At 37.5% G+C, this 26,616-nt stretch overlaps 1 protein-coding gene across 1 annotated transcript in view; it reads left to right on the plus strand.

Moving 5' to 3' along the window:
• The window catches only part of MTNR1A (melatonin receptor 1A), a 61,390-nt gene extending 36,676 nt beyond the window's left edge, over positions 1-24,714 (plus strand). Inside the window, exon 2 of the mRNA XM_075149214.1 lies at positions 23,846-24,714. Coding sequence (XP_075005315.1) covers positions 23,846-24,714 — 869 coding nt within the window. The remainder of the gene's footprint in view (positions 1-23,845) is intronic.
• The last annotated feature ends 1,902 nt before the right edge of the window (positions 24,715-26,616 follow it).

The raw sequence follows: 26,616 nt of genomic DNA on the forward strand, positions 1-26,616 counted from the left end.
CCCAGGCATTATGCTGAAATAATAGGATAGATTTCAATATAATAAAATTATAGCACATCTGTCTGTCTATTTTTTGGAAAGTCTATGGGAGAATACTAATGATTTTAGGCCTCGGTAAGGACACATTGTCAAATGTATGCGACTTTAAATTTGAGAAACTGCAAAATAGCTTTATTCTCAGTGCCTGTAAATCTGTATGATTTCCTCAAAGTTACTGTGATTACATTGATTAACTCAAGCAAACCCAATTGGACCTGAAAGTTTTCCTCCAATACAATCATAAGAAAAGACACAGAAATGGCATGTAACAGAATCACCTCTATTTGTCTTGAATGTATCAGAAGGTGAACACATATCCAATAGCAGTACTTTTCCTGCAATGATCATTGCAGTTACAATTCCTCTCTAACATGGAGCCCTTTTGGGAGATGGTAACATGAATGCCTATTAGCACAAACACTGGCTCTTTCACTTTTTATTTTCTTTTATGGCTGGTCTGTGCCATAAGAATACAGGGCTATAACTGGAAGAGTCACTCAGGCTAGCGAAGCTGCTGTGTTACTTGTATTCATTCTTAAACACAACTGAGAGCAAATAAGTCAATTCTATTCACAGAACAGTTAACTTTACAAGAGAAGATGTCAGGCTTGACGGATTTGTTAACTTCAGTGACCGCACCAACATTAAATGACATACAAAGTATTTGCCAGTTAGAATAAAAAATTACCTGAAAGATTGGCAGTATGTTTAATAGTAAACTTTTGCTAGAGAACATATGGATTCTTTTACTCTTTCAAATATTTAACTATTATAATAATTTTTATAGTAATTCTAGTACAACCTCCATGAGACATTGCCATGTGTTTACAATGTCAAGATCACCAGTATAGGACATTTATATTACAGTTTCTGAAGATTTCCAGCAGTTATATAAGAAATACAATCAAATTCACTTTAACTTGATACATGCCATTGGCAAAGGCACCTATTTTTTCTTAACTGCATGACATAAAAACTTCAGGACAAAAAGCTACCCATCACTCAGTGATGGACACTGTGCTATCCTTTCACATACTGACTAGACTAGGGAATATGAAACTTTTTTTTTCAGAGGCTGTCTTTTCCTATATACCATCCACCAGCAATTTATCAGTAAGAGAAAGAAAGGAAGCAAAGAAGTTGGTCCTAGCATGAGTAAGGTATCTCCAAATGCCTCATTCCTTTTGTTTTTGGAACATCTGTGCTCTGGAAGCAGAGCTCATCTTCTAGAACTAACATGTTTTCCACTACTTGTGTCTCGAACTGTGGGAAGAAGAAGGGGAGAAGAAATCAAAGAACAGAGAAGGAACAGAAGAATGAAAAAAAGCCAGCATCATTTTGGAAGCAATCCATTAATTTACTGTCTGTAGAAGTGATAAAACTTCAATATCTTCGGCTGGCTCAGGTAAGGCTGTACATGACCATGCTGCAGCTCTCTTAAGATTACTGGAAGGCCAGAATTTGTTACAGCTCTGTCCTTATAAATGCCACCATTCTTTTGAAAATAGAAGTTTTGCTTTTCTGACCTTTTAGTAAAATCTACAAGACACAAAGTTGGCTGTACTAAATGTTAGGTTTTTTTAAATTAACTTCTCAATCCAGCCTAGTAATCATGAAATTTTTAAAAAATAATCCCTTTGCTCAGAAGATGAACTTTGTAAACTAGATCAAGTTCTACAGCAAGCACTGACCTTACAGGATAGCAAGGCAAAGCACCATTCATCAGCAAAAAGTATATAGTGTCTAAAAGACACTTAAAATAAGCACTTAATCAGCAATTTTTCTGAAACATATCTTCCAGAGCGAGGGACAGGTCTCTATTATCCATTTCTCTGGTATTCTGTGTGAGTTTTTTCCACATAAAATTTCAATCTATTTCTGCATACAAAGTTCAGCTTAGAAAGGGAAATATTTCTGCTTTCTGTAAAAAGCACTATTTTATTTTCTTTAACTTTTGCCAGGAAAACTAGAGAGTTGAGATATCTGGGTTTTTACCCTTGAATTTGCTTCAAAGGTTTGTTCAGAATTTTACATGAGTGAATCTGTTGGGGTGCTTTTATTCACTCTTAAACACACTTGAGTGCAAATACATTAATTCCATTTGCAGAATAGTTAACTTTACAAGGAAACAGGTTATGCCTGATTTGTTAATTCTGGAGACTGCATCATAATGAATTAGTATGTTGAAACTTAAAAAGATACTATGTTGAAATTCGAAAAACAGACCTATTCAAGTCCCATTAAAGTTTTTTGTAATCACACTACTTTTTCTGAATTTGATTTAAAAAATTCTGAAGCAGTTGACTATAGCAACATTTTAAATAGCCAACAGCTAATATTTTAATTCTATTACTTCTCAGAATTTTCTTCTAGAAAAGCTTTGCTTTGAAATCACTACACTCTAGTTATTTTTTCTTGGTGTGAAGTGACTAAAATAAGAAAATGCAGCAATTACTGCTAATGGAAATTTGCAGGTGTCTTCTTTGAAGGGCTTGATTGTGTGCAATAATAATGAGTGTGAGAATTATAAAATACAGGATGTATTCGTGGTGGTTTAGGAATTTCACTAGACTTCTGTCATTGGCTTTTTTGGGGATTGGGATTCCCTCTCTTCATTTTTGTGAAAATTAATAGTCTCAAAGAACAAGATGTTGTGGGGAACACTAAAAGATCACTATATAGAACTGATGTTCTCAGTGAATCACTTTATGTATGAACATTAGATTTACCACATTAAAAAATACTAGTGCACTCATTTAATACTACAAACCATGGTCCAAATACTCTACATTTGTACAACTAACTGAAGTTGCTGTGAGGTTGATTTGTAATTTGAACTTGTGGATAGCATGATTTTAAAATCGTAAATCTTGTACTAAATATAATCAAATTTACATTAAAATTTAAATTTTCATTATGAACTAGATGCATCAGTGATTTCAGATATTATTCCCTATTTATAGAACCACAAGTGTATGGCAGTCCACGCTTCTTGTCCACAATATAGCTAAGATTATTTCCAGCCTTGTATGGCCCAGGTTTGTTCAATAGTCATCATTACACGTCTATATATGAATACAGCTGTTCAGCTGTATCAATTATTGTTTGTAAACTCATTAAAAAGCACACCGATACAAGCAATACATATAGATCAAAATCTTACAAACTGTATGTACATATTCACAGAAAACAATGTCAGCATGTGAAACACATTAAACTACCATGCTAAGCTTTAGCTCCTGGATGCATTTGTGATAGGAAGATGGAGAAAGACCTGCTCCACTCCCCTCCTGCCTCAGGGAACTGCATTTTAGAAAGTCTCTCCACAGCAGAAGAGCACTGTGAAAAGGCAGCCTCTAATGCCTGGATTCTAGCATTTCTCAACAGCAAACCGGATGTTGAACAAATGTTCATGCAATTAATTAGTATTACAGTCCTCATTGTTACCATAAACTGCAGAAATATAATTTCTATGTCCTTTAAGTACAACAGAATTTTATCGTTCTTGGGTGATTAGCATTCTGTGCATTTTAGCCTATTTTTGCTCACTCAGATATAGGTACAGCAGGGAGGAGAGCTTCATTGTCACAAAAAATGTTAATTTCTGCATGTTAAATGTTAATTATCTATATGAAGACAACAATGGAAATATAGTAATAAATCAAAAAAGTGTTTTTTCTTAACTATACTGTTAGATATGATAGCATATGCAACACAGAATACAGATTTTACAAAGTGATTACAAATACATAACATATAGATACTGGAAAAGAGGAATATGGGAAAAAGTTGAATAAAAGGAGGAATATAAATGCTAGGCAAGACTATAGTTTCGTAGGACAAAAAGGAGTTATAAAGCTGCACAATGAGGCAGCGGCAAAATCCAATCCTGTGTCCACCATTTAATGCTGATCCCACTTGAGATTGTAAATAACTGATCAGCTACATTTCCTTCTAGAGATGTGGTAAGCGGTAAATTCTCTGACTTGTATGAAAGAAAAATATATTTAGAGCAATTTGTCAGATTTATGTGAAGGTGCTCACATTTTTCTTTTTTCTTTTTCCTTCTTTTTACCTAATACAAAGAAAACTAAGAGCTTGGTATGGAACCAGGAGTTACAGCGTTAGTTCCATGAAAATTTATGCACTAGAACAGGTTAAAGAAACCAAGCCAACCACTGCAAATTGGCACAAAATATTGGACTCTGCTGTGTCCTTGTTCTGTGGAACACAAGCAAATTCTCTCTTTGGTAGAGGGAAATAGTAAGAAGCTAACATCTGATTCCTGTCTTCACATTAGCTGCTTGATTAATAAAAGCTGAACCTCAGTTATACCTGCCTAAAGATACTGAACAACTAGCATTCCAACAGCTTTCTTATTTCTTTTCCAAACAGATCTTGGAGCAAAAGAGTACCGTGTCCTATAGGACAGGATTTACTAAAAGGGAACAGTAACTATGGAATAATGCCATATTATTTTCCCCTTTAACACCTGTAATTTAAATTTAAAGTATTTACTCCAGAAGAACATATTCCTCTGTGGCAAAATCTTTTCTCCCTACACTAGGACTCTCATTGTCTTCCAGTGTTTTTTTCATGTGTCTCAGTATCCGGTCATCTGAAGGAGTTTTGCCACATTGTCACTTTTACCACTATTTTACCTCCTATTCTTCCCACTTTAGGGACTTGTTCAGCAGTGTGGAATAAGTTCTTATTCCGAGCAATGCTTGCTTGTCAGTGGTGGTGTCTCCAAGTTGGGCTGCTGTTCAGACAATTAATCATCAGAGGGAAGGTTTGGTGACCAAGCTGAGGTAGATACTTTGTCAGCACTGCTGAACCTGCTCCTGCTTTGTCCATCTACTGACTTTTATACATCTGCTGAAAATCTCATATAACTAAGTTTCTTCTTATCCTGGAAGAAAAAGGTTGGATGTGTTTGTTCATTTGTTTGACTTGGCAGTTTAGCATAAGGTTTTTGATTCCATGCAGACTTAAAAGAGACATTTTCAGGAACTGTCTTGAAGATGAAAAGTTTAACTACTGTTCTTCTCTCCCTTAAGTCTGACTAAAGGTATGTGTTTCCTTTTTTCTCACTCTGTGTGCTACATTCTGTTAGTAAAGGCATATCTGGGTGAGGTTGATCACCCAGAAGAAAGGGGAGATGACTCTTTCCCTCAGAAGCAGCTAAGCAGGGTCAATAAAAGCAAGCACTGGCCAAGAGGAAGACCAGGCACAGGAAGGCATCAAGAAGAAGGGAGCTTGCAGCTACAGCAGGGACTGAGATGGCTGAGAAGAACACAAAACAGATCCGGCCTAAGAAATGGGGAGAAGAGGACCACAGGAGACCATCAAAGTCCTTGAACCAGCTGAAATCGATCTTGGAAGAAAGGATCTGCCTTGAAAGTACAAAAAAGGCAGGGAGAAATGGGTTTATTTTTATTCTTTGTCTTAAATGGTTTTCTTCATTGAGCTCACTGCAAGAGAAGTTAAAGTTCTGACCAGTTCAACATCCTGCCACACCAAATTTACATGAAACTTGACCTTGTTAATAAAATATACCTAAAAATATCATAAAGAACTGACACTGTCCTATTCCAGGTATTGGAATTTATAAAAAAATCCCCTTGGACTTTCCTAAAATATTAATTCAAGTCTATCAGGAAATTAATATAATGACATCAAATACTACTATTACCCATCAGTGGTTGCAACTGACACACACAATTTCAATAAAAGAATTTGAAGGAGGTTTTTTACGTGTTACCAAAATAGTTACTACTTCTTCATGGACTGACCAGTTTTACTTCACACAAATGAAGGCTGTTAGTCTGGGTTTACGTATTTTTTGGAAGAGTAAAGAATTTTCAGATCTTTTGGGGAAGCCCTTCTGCTGTTACTTTACAAAATACATTAATCTGCTAAAGCAGACATTTTTGTGCTTGTACGTGGAAACAGCTGAAGTAGCGCTCTCTGAGGAGCTCAAGCCGACTCTCACTTTCAAAACTGTTGAAGGAATCTTTTCACCTACAAAGCTAAATACAGATGTTTCTGAAACTAAAGTAAGAAAATTTAGGAGGTTTTAGCTGAGATGTGGAAGACACTTTTTTCCCCCCCTTTTTTAGCATTCATTCACCTGTAGAACATTTTACAAGAATAACGTTTAAAAAATGAGGTGACTATTCCCTAACAGACCGCTCTGAAGTGCTGTCTGAAGCTAAGGCTGTCTTACCACTTGCTCACCACTATCCTTTTCATAATAAATTTCATGTCAGGTTTTGCAACACAGTATAAATACACAGTATAAATACACTGTATCTTTGACATACATACACTGATTGTACAGAACCTCTTCTTTCTGGCATCCTTTCAGCATAGGAATTTTTTTTTTAATATTCATTGAAACAATTATCCCACCTTTCTTTGGGTGCCTTCTTTATTTTTAGCTTCCTAAGTAGAAGTGTTGACTTCTGGTTTGTTAAATTTTGTTAAATAATGAAGTATGTTGGCACACTAAAAACCTGTACCTAAAAAAAGATGAAGAACTCAGGAGTAAGGTTCAGAGGGAGAACAGGCAAACTTTTTACTGAATATTTAAAAGGATATATCTTTAGCTGTCTATATTTAGCTTTTCAACTTGCTTAAAAGCTTTTTTTGTCAGATTCTCTGTAACATTTAAACAAAGATAGAAAGGAGTATAAGAGAAAAAATAGGCATTAAAAAAACAAAGGAGCTCCAGCAGCCAAAGTATTAGATATATAATATTATAAGGCTAAGATTATATTGGTAGTATAGTTTTCCAAATCTATTTTATTTTCACATAGAGAAAGGGTTCACATTGTTTACACTGGAGGTATTGAACTTGATTTTACAAATCGTGTTTGGATTCTCAAGGTGAGCAGTTAGGATATTTCTGAGTCATAACAAAAATCAATCGGTACAAATATTTCAGATGAGATATCATAACACAATTTTTAAATGCTACCATACTGAAATTACTGTAATACAAAATCCAATATTTTTGACAGCAAATATTGGTTTCAGCAATTTATTTCATTGTACTGGACAGATTTTTCTGGTGCTACAGGTTAAGTAAGAACCCTGAGTGATACGTTCTGCAGACATATGTAGGTACTGAAAGTCAACAGCATTTATATATTTCTTTCCTATTAGCTAGTGCCATTGCTTCATTGTCCTTCAGCTACATTCTTGATAAACAGACAGTTTAGACTTAAACAATAGAAAAATAAATGCTTTCTGAAAAATTCCACACCACTCTCATGAAAGAAAAACCCAGAGAACAGGCAGAGAACTAAAACAAGATGGAGAAGAATAATAATTCAATAATAAAATTATGAGATATATTCAATACACAGAGCCACTTATTTGCTTACCTACAGTACTTCAACTTGTCTGAAGTCAGTGACGTTAGCTAAATCATTATTTTAGCCAAATGCTTCTAGTCAAAAACCTTCTTTCTAAGCACGCAATGGTTTGGCAAATTCATCAGCACGCTAAATTACATGTCTCCCTGTAAGTGAGCTCTTAGTGAAGAACTTCATTTAATACTGTTAAGATAAAAGGCACAAATCCAAACCCCATTTCATTTCTAATAAGCATTAAATAGAAAAATCATGTATTTGATAATTCACTAACCAAGAGGATATTGAAAAAATTTGGAGTTGTATGTCAGTATTTACTAAAGAGAAGGAAAGTCCTTTAAGAGGTTGACCTCACTTATGTAAGCTCATCAGGGTACGTTGTGGAAATACCTGAAGTCTTCTGTGATGTCAAAGGGCAATCATACCTGACTATTTCTCTCACTAGTTTCTTTCAAATAATTATTGCTTGGAAATTTTATTCTGTGCTGTGTGAAAAATCCCATTATGCAGGGGGGGAAAAAAAAAAGCAACAAGCAATAAATGAATTCCCCTCCTAATTGTAACTTCTAGAGCCTGGTCAAACTAGAGCCAACATATGTAGAGGTTTTATCATTCAGACTGATAGCAAAAAATAGATTATTCAGTTAAGATTTAAGTGGAGATATATTCATTAACTACAAGTATAACACTATATGCAAGCCAAGATTCCTGTTTCCATATTCTGTCATAAGCAGTAACTATCAGTTGACCCATAGGTCACGATGCCTAAATGGAGGGCACTCCAAATATTTTGTACTATGAAAAGATTAGGCAGGATTATAGTTCTTATTCTAAATATTATATTTAAAATGAATTAATCAATTTTAATGTTTTTAAACACCATCATGAATCCTGTTGCGGAGTAACTAGCTGCTGTACATGTGCATCAGTACTTCTCATATCATTGTATACTGTAAAGGTATTGGTATGAATTTAGGACAGCTTCATTTTTTGCCTGCAGTGAAGTCACAGTGTATATTTTAGGCTGCCCAGAAGAAATGCTGAAAAAAACCCACTCGTCTTTATTTGTCTGAAGAATTAAAGGAATAATGACTTCAGAATATTTTTTAAAGTTCTATAAACTCTTTATAGTCAATTTGGCCCTGTTATTTTATCTGTACTGCCAGTTACTTTTGTAATGAAGAAATTAAATTGTACAAAGATAAGAATCCTGAGAAGCCTTAAAATAAATGAAAATATTTTGATGGTCATTCAAATGTCATAAATGTTAAAGTTTATCTTAAAATCTCTATAGATTATTGCTACTAGCAATGGGGATAGCATTAGAAAACTGAGAAATTGTTTTCTCCAAATCCATTTTAGTTTTGTTAGAGCACTAGAAATTAGATCTTTAGGAAAAAAATAGGAAAAGTTTAGGTGCAGAGAAATTATATATTTCCCCCAACTTTTTGATACAAATTAAAATACAGATTTTACTTAAGATAGTGCAATGTCTTCATTCCTTCTCCACTAATATAAAATTTCAATAGTAGCCTGAGGTTCTATCAGCAAGCTATTTTAAAATACACATCTAATATAAGCAAACAAACATTGTTTCTGAGTCAATTATACTATACAGGTGGTAAAATGTGATAATTACCTGTATGAATCAAGGCAATAATGAATATACTACCTAATTCCTTAATTTCTAATAAATTTATCCTATATCATATATCTAAATTCATGTTATTTTAAATAATACAAACAGGGAAAATATACTAATGCTTCTATGCTTTTGACACACTTAATTGTCAGGGCTATCATTTTAATTGCTTGCTGCAGCAATCCTGAATAGATTTCTCACACAGACATGCTTTAAGAAAGTTATCTGAAATCTATATTGTTGCTTTGTCATATATTGAATTTGCTTGACACTCAGTGTAACCAGTTTAGGTTTAATTTGTATTTCTTACCATATTTTCACCCCAATGTGACAGGTGCAGAACCCTGCAGTTGGTGTGGGTGATCACCAAATTACAAAGGCGCATGCCAAGAAAGGGACTCTCCTGGCTGGCTGCGGATATACAGACGCGGGAGGACAGTGTAGGTGTTCCATGTTGGACTAGAACAGTCTATTCTGGCCCATTAGCTAGAGTAAATTTCTCAGGGTTTATAAAACTTTTCACAGAGGAAAGGAACTACACATCAGGGGTCTTCAATCTCTCTTAATCCAGAGTTGTTGTTTTCCCATTTCCTTTTTGTAAAGAGGGAGAAACAAACATTAGAGAAGACAGGTATTAAGATCCTTGGCCTTGCTGCTATGCCTATACAAGTTCCACGTCTTTGTCCTTCGTTTAGTTTCCAGTGCTAAATGCATTTCTGATGCTATAGAAGAGCAAGAGCTCTTGATACCATCAGTTACTTTCATCAACAAAACCCACTAATATTGCAATTAAAATAGCACTTATTCTAGTGAATTCCCCATGATACTTGATACTATTTCACTTGCCCCCCTGTGGTCTGGGACCATTCAACTTCTGGATTTTTGAGAAAGGGAGAGATTTTAGAGAAAGGGAGACAGGAAGAACTGGAGGCAGCTGGGTCTTTCATAATGACACAATGGAATACCCCCTAAAAATCTTCAAACAGCTAAGGTGGGAGTGTAATATAATAATCATCTCCTGTGTCTTCTCACCTTTTTTGAGGAACTTGGGACAAACAGAGTCGAAAGGAGGGGAAATAAGGGAGGAAAAAGGCTTCTGTCAGAAACAAAAAAGATTTTGGGTTGTAAGGTGGTAAGTAGAGAAAAGACGTGGTGATGGAAGAAATAAGAGAAGGAAGAAACGGAATAGAGAATGGATAGAGGAAGAGACAGTAAATACACATGTTTAACTATATATAAGTCATATTTTCTATAGTGCTATTTTCCAGTTTCCTGGCAGATGTCCTACCATTGCTGATTTTAGGAGAAACAACTGGGAAGACTGTTTTAAGAACCCATTTCATTAGCTTTGCTGTCTACTGTGGACTCTGTAGTTAAATGTGGGATTGGCTGATTGACCACCTGTACTGTTATTAGTCATAACAGAAAGAAAATGGATTATTTTGTACTCTTGAGAGTTTTTAAACATCTTTTTCTTCCCATGAATAATTCTAAGGACAAATTCAGCCACAAAATCCGGTTACATAAAACTGTGACTTTCAAAGAGACTCATGAAAGGGATTTCATGTTTGCAATATTATATACAGTACAGAAGTCTGCTGTCAGTTATGTGATTGCACCTTCACTCTCCTGTTTTCTCCTACGTGTTTTCTCAAAATACATCTTAGAACTTGGAAGGGAGTAGGCTGTATCTTCCCATTTTCTAGTACTGGTCCTGACTGATCTATGAGATTTTGTACAAATACAAAACATAATTATATTTCACAAGCATCCCTCTCTGCCTTTTCCTGCTTTTCCCCTTTCATTTGTTTTAGTCTTTGAACTGTATTATTAGTTTTATTTATCTGAGCTGTGGTATTACTGTGAGAGTACCAGTTTTGTCCTTCCATTTATTTCCAGTCTCTAATGCAAATACAGTTGAAGGGGGAAAAAGTACTCTTACGCTGATTCTGCTGTGATGCAGTTCAGTAGCATGACGCTCTGACATCAGCAGTATTGTTATTCTAATCGGTTTCGTGCTGCTTCCTGAACTGTGATGACAATCTTAGTGTTCTGTAACATCTAGGCAATACTTTGTTGGAAAACAGGCTGTTCCGCAGGATTTTTCTCCTCCCAAATGAATCACAGAAATCAGAGATAGAAAAGATCGAATCAGAAGTGGTAATATAATTCCCTTCTGTAAAAGTGGATAAGTTACTCAGGCAAATCTATTTGGTCTCTGAAATATTGTCATCATGGTAGAAGGGGCTGATGTTCAAAGAGAATAAATGTCCTGACCTTGAGAACACACCAGCCCAGTGAACTGTAGAAAGAACAGCCCAGGCAGATACCAGAGCCAAAACCAGGTTCACAGAACTTGAGACATCCACCACTACATCTGCCTGCCCTGGTTTCTAACTTCCACTTGCAAGACAGTAGGGTTTGTTGATTCACTTCAATGTCATTACAAGCCTCCTTGATATTTTATGTTATGTCTTAGTTCACCCTTGGCTGGGTGGACAAACAAAACCTAAGTTAAAAATTATTTAAACAGAATTACATCTGACTGGATTATTTGTCATGACTTTGCATTTTGGTGAAAAACACCCATAGAACTGAAAAAACATATATTTACACGCTGAATGGGGCACATAACTACAGCAATATTCATTGTGAATATCAGGAAACACGTATACGGCACTTCAAACTTTTGTCAAACAGCAATTAAACTATTTATTGTATCAACATCTACTGGACATTTGTCAATGAAGTGTTTAAAAAACTGAATTGTTCAATTTCAGGACTTCTTATTTAACAAGAGTCACTTTCATCTATTATTTCTATATTATAAAACTACAAAACTGTATGACAATGCCAGTTAAATACAATCTTGTTACCAAAGTAAATACGTATTAGCTAGATATTACGCTGATAAAATTTTAGAGATTTCCATAAAAGAACAGAAGTCTTGTTCAATTTGCTGCTGCTTCTAAAGCAAAATATCTTGGACACGAACCTACTATGTAAAGTCTCAAAGCAAAATATTTCATGGCACTGCATAATATTGAGTGTATCTTGAGGTTCACTGGTAGCTCCGACTGCTATTATTTAAAGTCCTTTTTAAAACTGCACTTCTTAAAAATCCTTAAAAAAGACCCAAACCCTGACCACCTCTAGATTTTTAAGTTTAGGTCCACAAAAGATCTTCAGTCAACTCCTGTGTACTCCTACATTAGATGCCTAAATGTGTAATTGTAGCCTAGGCCTTTTCTTTACTGCTGCTTTTCTCAGGTGCTTTATATTTCATGTCACAAAAAATTCATCCAATGGATAGCACTATCCTTCTTGGCATACCTAGAAATAACTCAGTCTTGCCAGTACTGAGATATTCAATATCCCATGCACCTACTAAACCTACTGCCTAGTACAAACTGAGTACTCCTATCATGTGAGAGGTCCAATACAAGAGACATTTTCAAAGCAGTCCTGACATGTCATACAAAACTGCCAGAGGCAAGGTACATCCCGAAGTCTGTAGCACTCATCCAGCATATGGATTCAATTCCCTTCTCTGCCTGACAGTAAAACTCACATCACTTTCCTCTCATGACTGAACCCCAAGAATAGCACTGACAAATATTTTTAGACTGTAAGAAGGAGAGCAGTAGCTGTCTCACTCACACATGTGCCATGGAACTACAGAAAAAGATGGTAGGTGATAACGTCACAGAAAACTGTATGCCATTTGGCATATCTGCAAAACTTACTTAATCACATCTATGTACTGTTTGGCTACAGTCGACTTGGACCTGACACCAAAATCCTCCATTCTTATATTCTGAGTATTATATAATTCCTCACTGCCATTTTCTGCCAATTACTCTTTCATGCATCTAATTTTCTTGGTCAGAAGATGGCATAGGCATTTCAAATTAAATTGTTGCTGCAGCTTCACTGGAAGTTTCTGTTTGAGGATTATTACAATCTAAATATGGTATAACATTTTCTTTTCAGAGTGCATCAGTATGATCTTTCATTTATGCTGTGCTGATTACATCAAATTGTCTTCAACTTGCAGCACATTGGAATAAAGTATTACAATATGGATTATTCTGATAACATGGTCTTTAACAAATCTGTTCTTCCCTATCTCTCAAATATACTGTTATGTAGTTCTCCAGCTGTCCAGACCTGTAAGATTTAGCACCCTGAATTTCTATGAACTGCAGTTAAATTTGGAGGTTACTTAGGTCATTGCAGTACCTGAACTTGTCTGTGACACTCAGAATCTCTACCTTAGTAAGATTATAAATGAGTTCAAACTGTAAATATTTAATACTCTCTCCTCAGTGCTAACAAGCTGTCGTGGTTTAACCCCAGCCAGCAACTAAGCCCCACACAGTCCTTTGCTCACTCCTCCCTGGTGGGATGGGGGAGAGAATCAGAAGAGTAAAAGTGAAAAAACTCATGGGTTGAGATAAAGACAGTTTGATAGGGAAAGCAAAAGCCACGCACGCAAGCAAAGCAAAACAAGGAATTCATTCACTACTTCCCCATCAGCAGGCAAGTGTTCAGCCATCTACAGGAAAGCAGAGCTCCATCATGCATAACAGTTACTTGGAAAGACAAACACCATCACTCTGAACATCCCCATCCCCATCCCCATCCCCATCCCCATCCCCATCCCCATCCCCATCCCCATCCCCATCCCCATCCCCATCCCCATCCCCATCCCCATCCCCATCCCCATCCCCATCCCCATCCCCATCCCCATCCCCATCCCCATCCCCGCTTCCTTCTTCTTCCCCGAGCTTTATATGCTGAGCATGACGTCATATGGTATGGGATATCCCTTTGGTCAGTGGGGGTCAGCTGTCCCAGCTGTGTCCCCTCCCAGCTTCTTGTGCACCCCCAGCCTACTCGCTGGTGGGGTGGTGTGAGAAGCAGCAAAAGCCTTGACTCTGTGTAAGCACTGCTCAGCAATAGCGAAAACTTTTCAACACAAATCCAAAACATAGCCCCATACTAGCTACTATGAAGAAAATTAACTCTATCCCAGCCAAAACCAGCACACAAGCTACCTGCCTGACATCAGTACAGCTGTAGGCAATTGCCAAGTCTGTAAGTACATAGGTGGTTTCATTAGTGTCCTAAATAGATGATAGAGGGTCTGAAAATCCCTTCTATTATGTGGTAGAGTTGTACCTTTGAATGAGATTTTAAGAAAATTGCTAAATAATACAAGGTCTTTTTTCAGCTTAAAAGGAAAGAGAAAGGTTTTCCTACATGTGCTTAAAGCTAAAAGGTTCATTGTGGGCTTTAAGCCATTCAAATTTCCCTGCATCACCACCTGCAACATCAGGGTTAATTTGCTAATGAGAAGCAAAACCCACAGGCCCATCACGCTATTCAAATTTAATGTGCATGTGGACTTCTTGATTCAGGCCAGGTTTATAAATAGTGCCTTTAGTTTAAAAATAGGCTTTTCACATCTAAGGGAGTTGATATTATGATCTGTAAAGTGAATGAAGTTCCCAGGAGTAACTGCAGCTTATGTAATATTTATTCCCACATTTTTGCTCAGCTGTTTTGTGCCATTTTGATGCTGAGCTGCAAGGACTGTTAGATTCTTAAACCTTTCAAATCTTTCTTCAGTGGAGCTGGGACTGTCTGCACACTTGCTTGTCTAGGTAACCTTACTTGGCTTTGGGATTTTGCCTAAGAAACAGTGGTCATTGACCCCACTTACAGGTATTTTCATTTAATAATTTTTATTGCACATGACCTTTGTGGAATCCCAAACTGTGCTGCCAGGTACAGCAACTTTTCAATATTAAATTGATCCTAGAAAGATTATGGACAGATCTTCTTTTTCTTGAAATGTTTTAACTGGTTAAAGCCCCAGGGAGAAGGGTTACTGAGCCTGTAGAGCTAAGCTCTGTCTCCAGATACATGAACAGGTACATATTTTATTAAATCTGCATTAGGCACTCACAAAAACAGCTTTCACTCCTTGATTTTGTAGTTGTTTGTGATATTTTAAAAGTGAAATACCGGTGCTAATGTGGAAGGGAAGATGAACAAGTGGGAGAGAGTGTCCCATCCCGTCTCCCCCTTAAATTCATTATCCGAGGAGAAAAAAGTGCAATTGCCAATAATTTCTAAGAGGTGATTCCCGAGGTACAGAAATGACGGCACTGCCGAGTACAGATACCAGATTAGACTTACGACCGATGATTTTATCACCTCATAAAACAGCAGCGAAATGATAATCTTGGCCCAATTCCAAATAATGATAAACAGCACAAAAGGGAACATATACTGCAAGCAAGGTATTACATGACCCAACATTGAGAGCCAGCCCCACAACTTTGACAGCCAATATATCAACATTGTGACCAATCAATATAATGGATGCTTATAACAATTTTGCCTTAACACACTTTGGTCAGATCTATCGTTATCTCAACCCTTCAAGCCCCACGTTGGGCGCCAAAAAGGACTGTCGTGGTTTAACCTGGCAGGCAGCCAAATACCATGCAGCCGCTCGCTCACTCCCTCCGCCCCCCAGTGGGACGGGGAGAGAATCGGAAGGGTAAGAGTGAGAAAAACTCGTGGGTTGAGATAAAGACAGTTTAATAGAACAGAAGAGGGAAAATAATAATAATAATAATGATAGAATGTACAAAATGAGTGATACACAATGCAATTGCTCACCACCCACGCTGACCAATAACCAAGTAGCGATCGGCACTTCCTGGATCACGTTTACTGTTCATATACTGAGCATGACGTCACATGGTATGGAATACCCCATTAGCCAGCTGGGCTGGCTGTCCTGATTATGTTGCCTCCCATCTTGTGTACCTAGCTCAGTCAGTAGGCATGGGAGCTGTCCTTGGACTAGGAGGGCACTTAGCAACAACTGACAACATCAGTGTGTTATCAACATTCTCCTCATACTAAATCCAAAACACAGCACTAGGAAGAAATTTAACCCTATCCCAGCCGAAACCAGGACATAATGGAACAACATTTACAGAAGAACGTTCATGGAATGTGAAACAAATCTAGTGTTTATATTTGTATTGAGACACTATTTTGTGCATGGAAACAGCCACGAGAGAAGCAGAGGCCTAACAAAATGCCTTTCTAAGGAAGAAGTTCAGCTCTTAGTGGCAAAACAAAGCATATCGTGTTGAACGTCACGCTTAGCCTTCTAATTTTGCTTTCTTTATAAACTAGCCCATTTCATGTGACGTCTTATATTCTAGAATCAGAGACTTATTCATTCCTACCATTCAGCTGCGAAGGGGAGTTACTAGTTTTCTAAACCAGGTGTTTTGCCAGCTATCAATGCTGTTATTTTTGCTAGATATAAATGTGTCAGTATGACACTGTGTTTAGTTATAACTATGAGGTGCCACAATTAAATTTTCTACTGCTGCAGGCATTCACCGGCACGTACCTAATCTTAGTCTTGTTTTCAGCGAGCAGCACAAAACCCTAGATTAACATTCCAAGCAAGGGCTGGATTAATGAGAACCATTTCAAAATACTAAAAAAAAAATCTGTAAGCTATCCTTGAAGAAAATCAGTAGAGGTATTGGAGTGATCAGAAATCAGTGCTTTAAAATGTAAATAAAAATTTGGTGCCATTAAATGTATAAAAACTATGGACATAACAATCTTGGCAATATGATCTTTGAATACATCACAACTTTTAAAAAACCTGATCTAAATTTATAGCAAAGCATCCTGTTAATTAAGCCTAGTTATGAAACAATCAGAAATTACTGTTAGCATATCTGGCAATATCTGACAGGTGATAAAAAAAGACAGTAGGTAAGAATGGCATGGACCTGGTAGTTAGAAATTAAGTTTGATTTTGTAGCTGATCCAACATTGCAAATGTTTACATTATCCTCTTTCCTTAAAGATGTACTTAACAAGTAAACAGTCGAGGTCTGAGTCAATGGCCACTGAAACAAAAGCTTCATTTGTGACTTCAATGATAATTGTACGTACTGTTTAGTCTTACCTAAAAGCAAAAGCATCTCCAGTTAGCATAAAGACTTTAAATCTCGCTTAGCTAAATTTGGTGCAACCTGAAGCACTAATACATAAACAGGAAACGTAATGTTATGTACTTCAAAATGCAGCAATATGATGAAAACATGATGGTGTCTGGAAAGCATTTGTTGTAAGAAGCCAATACATTATGTATACAGGAAATAATTTGAAATAGATGAATAGAAATAGTGACCTAGCAACCAATATTAAAAGGTACAGAAAAATCTTGAGGAAAAAAGGAGGAGAAATAGTAGCCTTACCAATGTTGTCAGCAAAATGAGATCTTCTCTAAAATTCATTCAGCTTTCCTTAGTACCAAAAAATTCTAGCTGGATTCTCTAGTGCTTTAAAACATTGTTATTTTGTTCCGTAGATAAGCTGTTTCCCTTTTTTACAATGTATTTTTTTGCTCAGGCTAAACGTTTTGGAAGAGTTAAAATACTTCATAGTCTCAGCACTTGAGGAAAGAGCTCTGTAGACCACATGTCCCTCAGTTCTCCTAAAATTGCAGTAAGAGTTCATCCTTTTTGATCTGCTGGCAAAGTGCTCAGCCCTCCAGTCTAAGTCTATGGGACACATTCAGCACCACTTAGACTAAGTAACTGTAATTTTTTTCCATTAATATTCTGCACTTACATAAGTTGCTAGAAATTTCTGGAAACTTTCTAATTCCCATTAACTTCAGGACATACTTAGCACTAAAACTAGGGAATAACAACCCACATAGTAATTTGTGTATGTTATGCAGATACAAGTTGGTACTGATACAGCTACATCATGTAGTTCTTATTTGATGCTCTTATATTCATTTTGACATCATGACAATTAATCCCATAAGCATTTTTTTAATAATCTGTCAGGATCACAGTTTTTACACTCAGTTTATGTTGTATTTTGCTCTTGGAAAAGCCAAATTGTCTAGGAGAGCACTTATTTGTTTTCTGTTGCATTAATGCAGTTTTTTATTCAGCAGGTAGGTCTGATGTTGCTATGAGTTTGCTGGGCAGAAAGGTGGGTTTTTTTCAGTAAGGGTGGTGAAAATATTTAATGGAACGTTGCTTTAGACTGCATCTAAAAGCATATCCTGCTAAAGCTGTTACCAGTAGATTATCTTTCTTCCCACATATATCCGTAGCACAACATCTGCTTAAATTTATTAAAGTTTGTCCGACTTATGTCAAAGTCAAGAAATTCAACCTCTACCTTCTCAGTTCAGCCAACAGGTGTTAATGCACAGTAATGCATTCTTTAGTTACATAAATCACATTTTTTCACAGCAACATGATCTCACTCTCTAAAGAGAATGAATACTTTTTTTTTCAAGGAAAAGTTATTCAAGATTCTGATTTTGTGGCTTTTTTAAAGGGTTCAATATGGAGCTTCAGGCTTCGTTTACAGCATTCTGTTCAAACCCAACCCTGAAGATAAAAATTAATTTTTTCTTATATCTTTTTTTATGGTACTCACCTCTACAATACTAAGTGTTCCACAAACATAAGAAATTAATTTCACAATATGCCATAAAATATATGGTAATTTAATAAAATATCAATATGTTCCACTAATGGTGGGTGTCTAAATCTAGGATCATATTTTTAAATTGTATATTATATAACATATGAAAGCTCAACATCATTTCATATCTGACTTCAGAGTCTGAAATTATGAACTTCAAAATATACAACAAACATACTAATCCCAAATAAATTTTTACCTGAATTTTCTGTTTTATTTTAACAACAAATTTTCTGTGCTCACAAGGAAAATGTATCTGAACTCAAGTTTGAAGATAACCCTTCCTGAAAGGCAGGTTAAAAATCCTCTCTGCAAGCCTTTCTGGCCCAATGCTTTGGTCATCCAGCTGACATGCTAACCGTGAGCTGGCAGCCTGGGACTTGGTTTCCAAGCTCATGATTTTTTTAAAAAGACAGACTCCCAGGATATCCTGCTAGCCTCCAATTTCCATATGAAACAGCTTGTATTTCCAAGACTTTCAGTTTGTCACTTTACAGCAGCTGACTGAGAATATAAGCTGGGACAACTATGGCCCATCAGTTTGTGGAAGCCTGAAATTTGTCTGATTCAGAGACAGAGTGCCTACTCTTCCTAGACTCAGTCATTTCCACAGCACAGAGTTCCTTAAACTATTCAGAGAAAAGTATACCACCTGTCTTCTTTCAACAAAGGGAAAAACCACACACACTTTTAGCTTTGTTCTTCTAGCTGAATCTTTTGGCTCAAGTGGATAAATAATGATAATAGTAGCAATATTAATGGAGACCATCAGCAGAAGTTTCAGTGGATGGCAGAGAGAGAAGCTTGCGGTGGGCAGTCTCCAGCTAAGCAGAAAATCTACAAGCAAATATAAATAGGATTCTTTTAAGTATTACATTTAAATAAGTGTCCCAGTTCCTTGGCCCATCTGGAGTTTATATGGTGCCATTTCATCAAACCTGCAATATTCTGGGTGAGGAAAAAACCTACCAGCAGCAACTTTTCATTCACTTTCCACTTCTCGATTCATAAGATAAACAGAGAGCTCTGAGTTTCATATAGTCTCTTTATCCATTCTTGTATCACTTGCCACTATGTCAAGGGTAAATTCTGAAAGAAATGCTTTTTTCCCTTGTCGTCTTCTGCTTAAAGGAGCTCTGATGTTTGTGCTGAAATGATCTGGAATTCTGCCAAAGCCTACAGGATAAGCATATTTCAGTCTGGCAGTGAATTCCCAGGCAAAAGAAGAAAGAACTACAGACACCACCAAGAGAAAGTTATTTATAAATCCAGATACAAAATCTATGAAAACTAGTGTAGTAATCTTTTAACTGAGGCCATTTGTCCCAGCTGCCATTAGTATAAATATCAAATGTTGTACTTTGTGCATGTATCAAAATTTAAACAAAAGAGAATAAGTAGCATCCTGAGCCAGATAATTTCAATGTTTTTCTCTGTAGGTGTTTGCAGATTTAATATTTCTACCTGGCCATTTGAAACATAAGGTTAGTGAGAGAATATGGATTTTAAGATGTTTGAGATAATATATTAAAAAAACATTTTTCGAGAATTATAGCAGCTAAAATGCCCTATTGATCCATAGATACTTTTACCTTTCTTTCTACTTTTATCTATTTGCATTTTGTCTGCTCAAAATAAATGCATAAAACAGTTCACCAAGCCCACTTTGGATTAATAATGAAATTCTGCATCATCTAAAACTAGCAATATATTTTCTTACAGGTTGCAATAGGAGCTCATATTTCATCTTCAGTGAATAATCTCAGAATTCCAAAATATAATCTCAATCACACACATACCTATGTATACATGCATACACATGCATTTATATACCTACACACATGCATGTATATGCATGGTGAGTGAGCCAACTAGGGAAGGCACCCCGCTGGACCTGTTGTTTGTGAACAGAGAAGGACTTGTGGGTGACGTGACAATTGGAGGCCATCTTGGGCATAGCGATCACGAAATGATAGAATTTTTGATTCTCAGAGAAGTAAGGAGGGGGGTCAGCAGAACTGCCACCTTGGACTTCCAGAGGGCAGACTTTGGCCTGTTTAGGAGACTGGTTGACAGAGTCCCTTGGGAGGCAGTCCTGAAGGGCAAAGGAGTCCAGGAAGGCTGGACATTCTTCAAGAAGGAAATCTTAAAGGTGCAGAAGCAGGCCATTCCCATGTGCCGAAAGATGAGCCGGTGGGGAAGGCCTGGCTGAACAGAGAGCTTTGGCTGGAACTCAGGAAAAAAAGGAGAATTTGTGACCTTTGGAAGAAGGGGCAGGCAACTCAGGAGGACTACAAAGATGTCATGAGGTTATGCAGGGAGAAAATCAGAAGGCACGAGCCCAGCTAGACCTTAATCTGGCTACTGCTGTAAAAGACAATAAAAAATGTATAAATACATTAGCAACAAAAGGAGGGCTAAGGAGAACCTCCATCCTTTATTGGATGAGGGGGAAAACATAGTGACAAAGGATGAGGAAAAGGCTGAGGTACTTAATGACTTCTTTGCCTCAGTCTTTAATAGTAAGACCAGTTGTTCTCCAGGTACCCAGCCCCCTGAGCTGGAAGACACAGACGGAGAGCAGAATGAAGCCCCCATAATCCAAGGGGAAATGGTTAGCAACCTGCTACATCACTTAGACACACACAAGTCTATGGGACCAGATGGGATCCACCCAAGGGTACTGAGGGAGCCAGCGGAAGTGCTCACCAAGCCACTTTCCATCATTTATCAGCAGTCCTGGCTAACCGGTGAGGTCCCAGTTGACTGGAAGCTAGCAAATGTGACGCCCATCTACAAGAAGGGCTAGCAGGAGGATCTGGGGAACTACAGGCCGGTCAGTCTGACCTTGGTGCCAGAGAAGGTTATGGAGCAGATCATCCTGAATGCCATCAAGTGGCACGTACAGGACAACCAGGTGATCAGGCCCAGCCAGCGTGGATTTATGAAGGCAGGTCCTTCTTGACCAACCTGACCTCCTTCTATGACCAGGTGACCCGCCTAGTGGATGAGGGAAAGGCTCTGGATGTGGTCTAGCCTAGACTTTAGTAAAGCCTTTGACACTGTTTCCCACAGCATTCTTCTGGAGAAACTGGCTTGGACGGGTTTACTCTTTGCTCGGTAAAAAACTGACTGGATGGCCAGGCCCAAAGAGTTGTGGTGAATGGAGTTAAATCCAGTTGGTGACTGGTCACAAGTGGTGTTCCCCAGGGCTTACTATTCTGTTTAATATCTTTATCAATGATCTGGACGAGGGGATCGAGTGCTCCCTCAGTAAGTTTGCAGATGACACCAAGCTGGGCAGGAGTGTTGATCTGCTCGAGGGTAGGAAGGCTCTGCAGAAGGACCTGGACAGGCTGGATCGATGGGCTGAGGCCAACTGTATGAGGTTCAACAAGGCCAAGTGCCGAGTCCTGCCCTTCGGCCACAACAACCCCAGGCAACGCTACAGGCTTGGGGAAGAGTGGCTGGAAAGCTGCCCAGAGGAAGAGGACCTGGGGGTACTGGTTGACAGCCAGCTGAACATGAGCTGGCAGTGTGCCCAGGTGGCCAAGAAGGCCAATAGCATCCTGTCTTGTATCAGAAATAGTGTGGCCAGCAGGAGTAGGGAAGTGATTCCACGGGTGAGGTCGCACCTCGAATACTGTGTTCAGTTTTGGGCCCCTCACTACAAGAAGGACATTGAGGTGCTGGAGCATGTCCAGAGAAGGGCAACGAAGCTGGTGAAGGGCCTGGAGCACAAGTCTTATGAGGAGCGGCTGAGGGAACTGGGACTCTTTAGCCTGGAGAAGAGGAGGCTCAGGGGAGACCTTATCGCTCTCTACAATACCTGAAAGGAGGTTGTAGTGAGGTGGGTGTTGGTCTCTTCTCCCAAGTAACAAGCGATAGGACAAGAGGAAATGGCCTCAAGTTGCTCCAGGGGAGGTTTAGAGAGGATATTAGGAAAAATGTCTTCACTGAAAGGGTTGTCAAGCATTGGAACAGGCTGCCCAGGGAAGTGGTTGAGTCACTATCCCTGGGAGGTATTTAAAAGACATGTAGATGTGGTGCTTAGGGACATGGTATAGTGGTGGACTTGGCAGTGCTAGGTTAACAGTTGGACTTGATGATCTTAAAGGTCTTTTCCAACCTAAACGATTCTATGATTCTATGACGTATACATATTTATAGCTTTCTGTAGATACGGACATGAATAACTAGACCAATACATGTAGTAGTTATTTTTAAAAAATGAATAAAAGATATATCAATGTGTCTTGTGACCTTCGTAGAAACTGGAATGGTTGGGAGGCATTCAGATCAGTTATCATTTAAGCAACTAAAAAAAGAATATATAATCTATGCTCACAAGATTAATTCAAAACGTGGTTATGATGGGTTCCATTATCTTTTAGGAACAGAGAGGGGTTCTATTAAGAACTAACACATTCTAAAATAATCTCCCTTTATTTTACTTAAAAAATGGACCAAGAGAATGGATCATTGCTTAATTTTCCAGTTTGGAGGCAGAGAAGAATGTGGCATCAATAGTGTCTGGGAACTGTCTACGTCGCTGCCCAGCACCACTTCTTTTACTGAAGAGTATGTCTCTCAATTTAAGAAAGACAACTAAGATTGTGTTCAGCTAGAGTCTTGAAGTTAAGTTTAGTTAAGTGCTATCCAGCAGATTCAAAAAAAGTCACTTTAAAAGTCACGTTAAAGTCATGAAAGCTTGAAATACAAATGGGAAAAAAACATATTTTCATTTCAGGACTGGAAAAGTTAAGGGGTAATGTAAGGAAAGGGAATTAAGTAGGGAAGGTAAATGTGTGTTTTGAAATTTATTAGTAATCATATTATTTCTGCTGATTTTTCAAGAGAGACTATTTAAAACCAAAGCAAGGCTTAAAGTTATGAATATTTTAGTTTAATATGAATTCTGAGTCTGTGTTATTGGAAGAATCCAAATAAATGAGATTATAAAAATATTAGGTCATGGTAATTAAATTCAAAGACAGTTTTCTTTTAAAAGGTCCATCTTTAAGTTAAGCTACTTCCTTTTTAGATTAAAAATGAGTGTCTTATTTCTGATATAGGACAATGACTTTTGATCTAGAAAGTAGAAACTAATTACATTTAAAGTGTTCCACTAAGGGTGCTTATTAGTATATTGAGAGCAGAAGTGACAGAAAAGAGCAAAAGAAAAACTAATACTTGCCTTTTTATATTTATTTTACAGGAAATGTGTTTGTTGTAAGCCTGGCAGTTGCAGACTTGGTTGTAGCAATCTACCCGTATCCACTGGTCCTCACATCTGTATTTCACAACGGATGGAATCTGGGATACCTTCACTGCCAGATTAGTGGCTTCTTGATGGGCCTAAGTGTCATTGGATCAATCTTCAATATTACAGGCATCGCTATCAATCGGTACTGCTATATCTGCCACAGTCTCAAATATGACAAGCTGTACAGCGACAAGAATTCATTATGCTATGTTGTTCTTATCTGGGTCCTAACATTTGTTGCTATCGTGCCCAACCTGTTTGTGGGATCGCTACAATATGACCCCAGGATTTACTCATGTACATTTGCACAATCTGTGAGCTCAGCATATACAATAGCAGTTGTGTTTTTCCATTTCCTGCTTCCCATAGCCATAGTTACTTTTTGTTACTTGAGAATATGGATCCTTGTTATTCAGGTAAGGCGAAGGGTTAAACCAGATAACAACCCCAGACTGAAACCACATGACTTCAGAAACTTTGTAACCATGTTTGTGGTATTTGTACTGTTTGCAGTCTGCTGGGCTCCTTTGAACTTCATCGGCCTTGCTGTGGCTGTCAACCCAGAAACTATAATCCCTAGGATTCCAGAGTGGTTGTTTGTATCTAGTTATTACATGGCATATTTCAACAGCTGCCTTAACGCTATCATATATGGACTCCTGAACCAGAACTTCAGAAGAGAATACAAGAGAATTATTGTCACTTTTTGTACAGCAAAGGTTTTTTTCCAGGATAGTTCTAATGATGCAGGAGACAGGATGAAAAGTAAACCTTCTCCATTGATTACAAACAACAATCAAGTGAAGGTGGACTCTGTCTGAAAATGCGAATCTTATTATCACTCAGAAGCATCCAAATAAAATATCTGTTTTATTAGACCTACTGTTAAATATCGTGGTGAAATATCTCTTCTACACTGAAAGCACTTTGATCAAATTCCTTGCATGGTATTTGGGAACTCAAGTTACAGAGCCTTGACATACAGGTCCTATTATACAATGGTATATCTCTTGTATAACAACACAATTATATCCTTGAGGGAATTACAAAATTATGCATGGATACTTTTTTTTTTCCTTAAATGGAGATAAACAACTAGAAACACATTGAAACAGAAGTATCCACATTGCCTGGCTCAATAAAAGAAATCACAAAACTATTCCTAGCACTTTCCGCCTGCTTCTTCTGGCCAGGTTATGGTCCTGATTCTAAAACATCTGGGAACTTCTTTTAAAAGATTAAATCAGACCATTATGAAATATATCAGGAAATGTGAAGTGAGAAATCAAGGTAATTGAAAATTCATTAAGATTTTTGATAAGTACCTCTACCTATATTGCTTTGCTCCTAACATAGACACAATTATTCATTTTTTGGAGATTAAACCTCACCAGCCCTCCTAGGAATGGCATTCTCAATTGACTTCTCAATTTTAAAATAGCTTTTAGGAGAAGACATATACCTGACTGATTATCTTCAAAGCTACAAGGGCAGGAGGATAAACAGCAAGGAAAGAAAAGAGCCATGATTCATCAGCTCAAGCCATTAGGGCATGAAAAAAGGTGTAGGAGAGGTGGGAAGAGAAACATAAATCACCATTCTTTCTGAAGAGACAGTAATTCATGAAATCAGGAAGTGCCCCAGAAGAGTTTCTGGGGAAACACATCCTAGAAACATAAGTGAGGAAGGACCGTTATTTCTTACTTGTGTACAGTACAGAAGTTCTAAACCTCTGTGAGAAGATGATTAATGCATTTAAGAGGGACGGTGGTTGAGGATGGCAGTTTTGTCCAGTTAGTGGAATCTTAACCTCATGAAACCCTGGGAAATGAGAAATATTTACAGGATAAGCATTTAACATCTTTCTCAACTTGATCTTCTGAGAATAGCCTGAGACTATAGGTTATTTTGTAATCTGCCATAGATAAGCTTTTCAAAATAATAATTAGGTGTTTACCACAATGATGAACACAGTGTAGTAACCTAGAACAATTAGACACCTTTAAATAACAGAATAGAGAAGATGCTACTTATGATCCTGGTACAAGGAGGAACATGTAACTCTCAGGACAGAACCTGCTATGTGGACTTTCCACTGTCAGCAGGCACTTCTTCAGTGAGAGGAAGCATACTGTGAAGTGAGGAAGAATAGCTAGACAGGCTGTTTCCTGCAACAATGAATCTCTGTTTATAATGAAGCCCTCTGGTGGAGAAAAGCAATTCACAACAATAGGATTCACCTTCAAATTGACCTTAAAAAGAAGGAGCATTAGGTTCTGGAAAGATGCTCCAACTGTCACACCTTTTAATGCTCAAGTGTTCATATCCACACTGACGTTCAAGTACACTTGAGCTTTTCCAAGCCAATCCAATCATTTCAACTGGACTAAGAGTTTCTGAATAGCCATCAGACTTCTGTTAATCTATATTAAAATATGGACTTTACCTAAACAGTTCATTTAAATTATTACTTGCTGTACTGGAGATTTTCTTGAGCTTATATGTCTTAGAAACCAACAGTCACTCTATGTTACATAATTCCTTAAATTGCATACAATTCTAACAGCAATTCTTCTTTCTTGGATCATAGATCAGTGTACCCTTAACTTGAAAATAAACTAAAAGAGAACAGATTCATATTTACTTGAAAACCCCACTGACACTTCAACTGACCAGTTTCTTACCTTAAAAATAGGTGCCTCATGTCAAGTTGACAATGGAAC

The sequence above is a fragment of the Calonectris borealis genome, chromosome 4, assembly GCF_964195595.1.
Source record: "Calonectris borealis chromosome 4, bCalBor7.hap1.2, whole genome shotgun sequence".
In the NCBI taxonomy this organism is placed as follows: domain Eukaryota; kingdom Metazoa; phylum Chordata; class Aves; order Procellariiformes; family Procellariidae; genus Calonectris; species Calonectris borealis.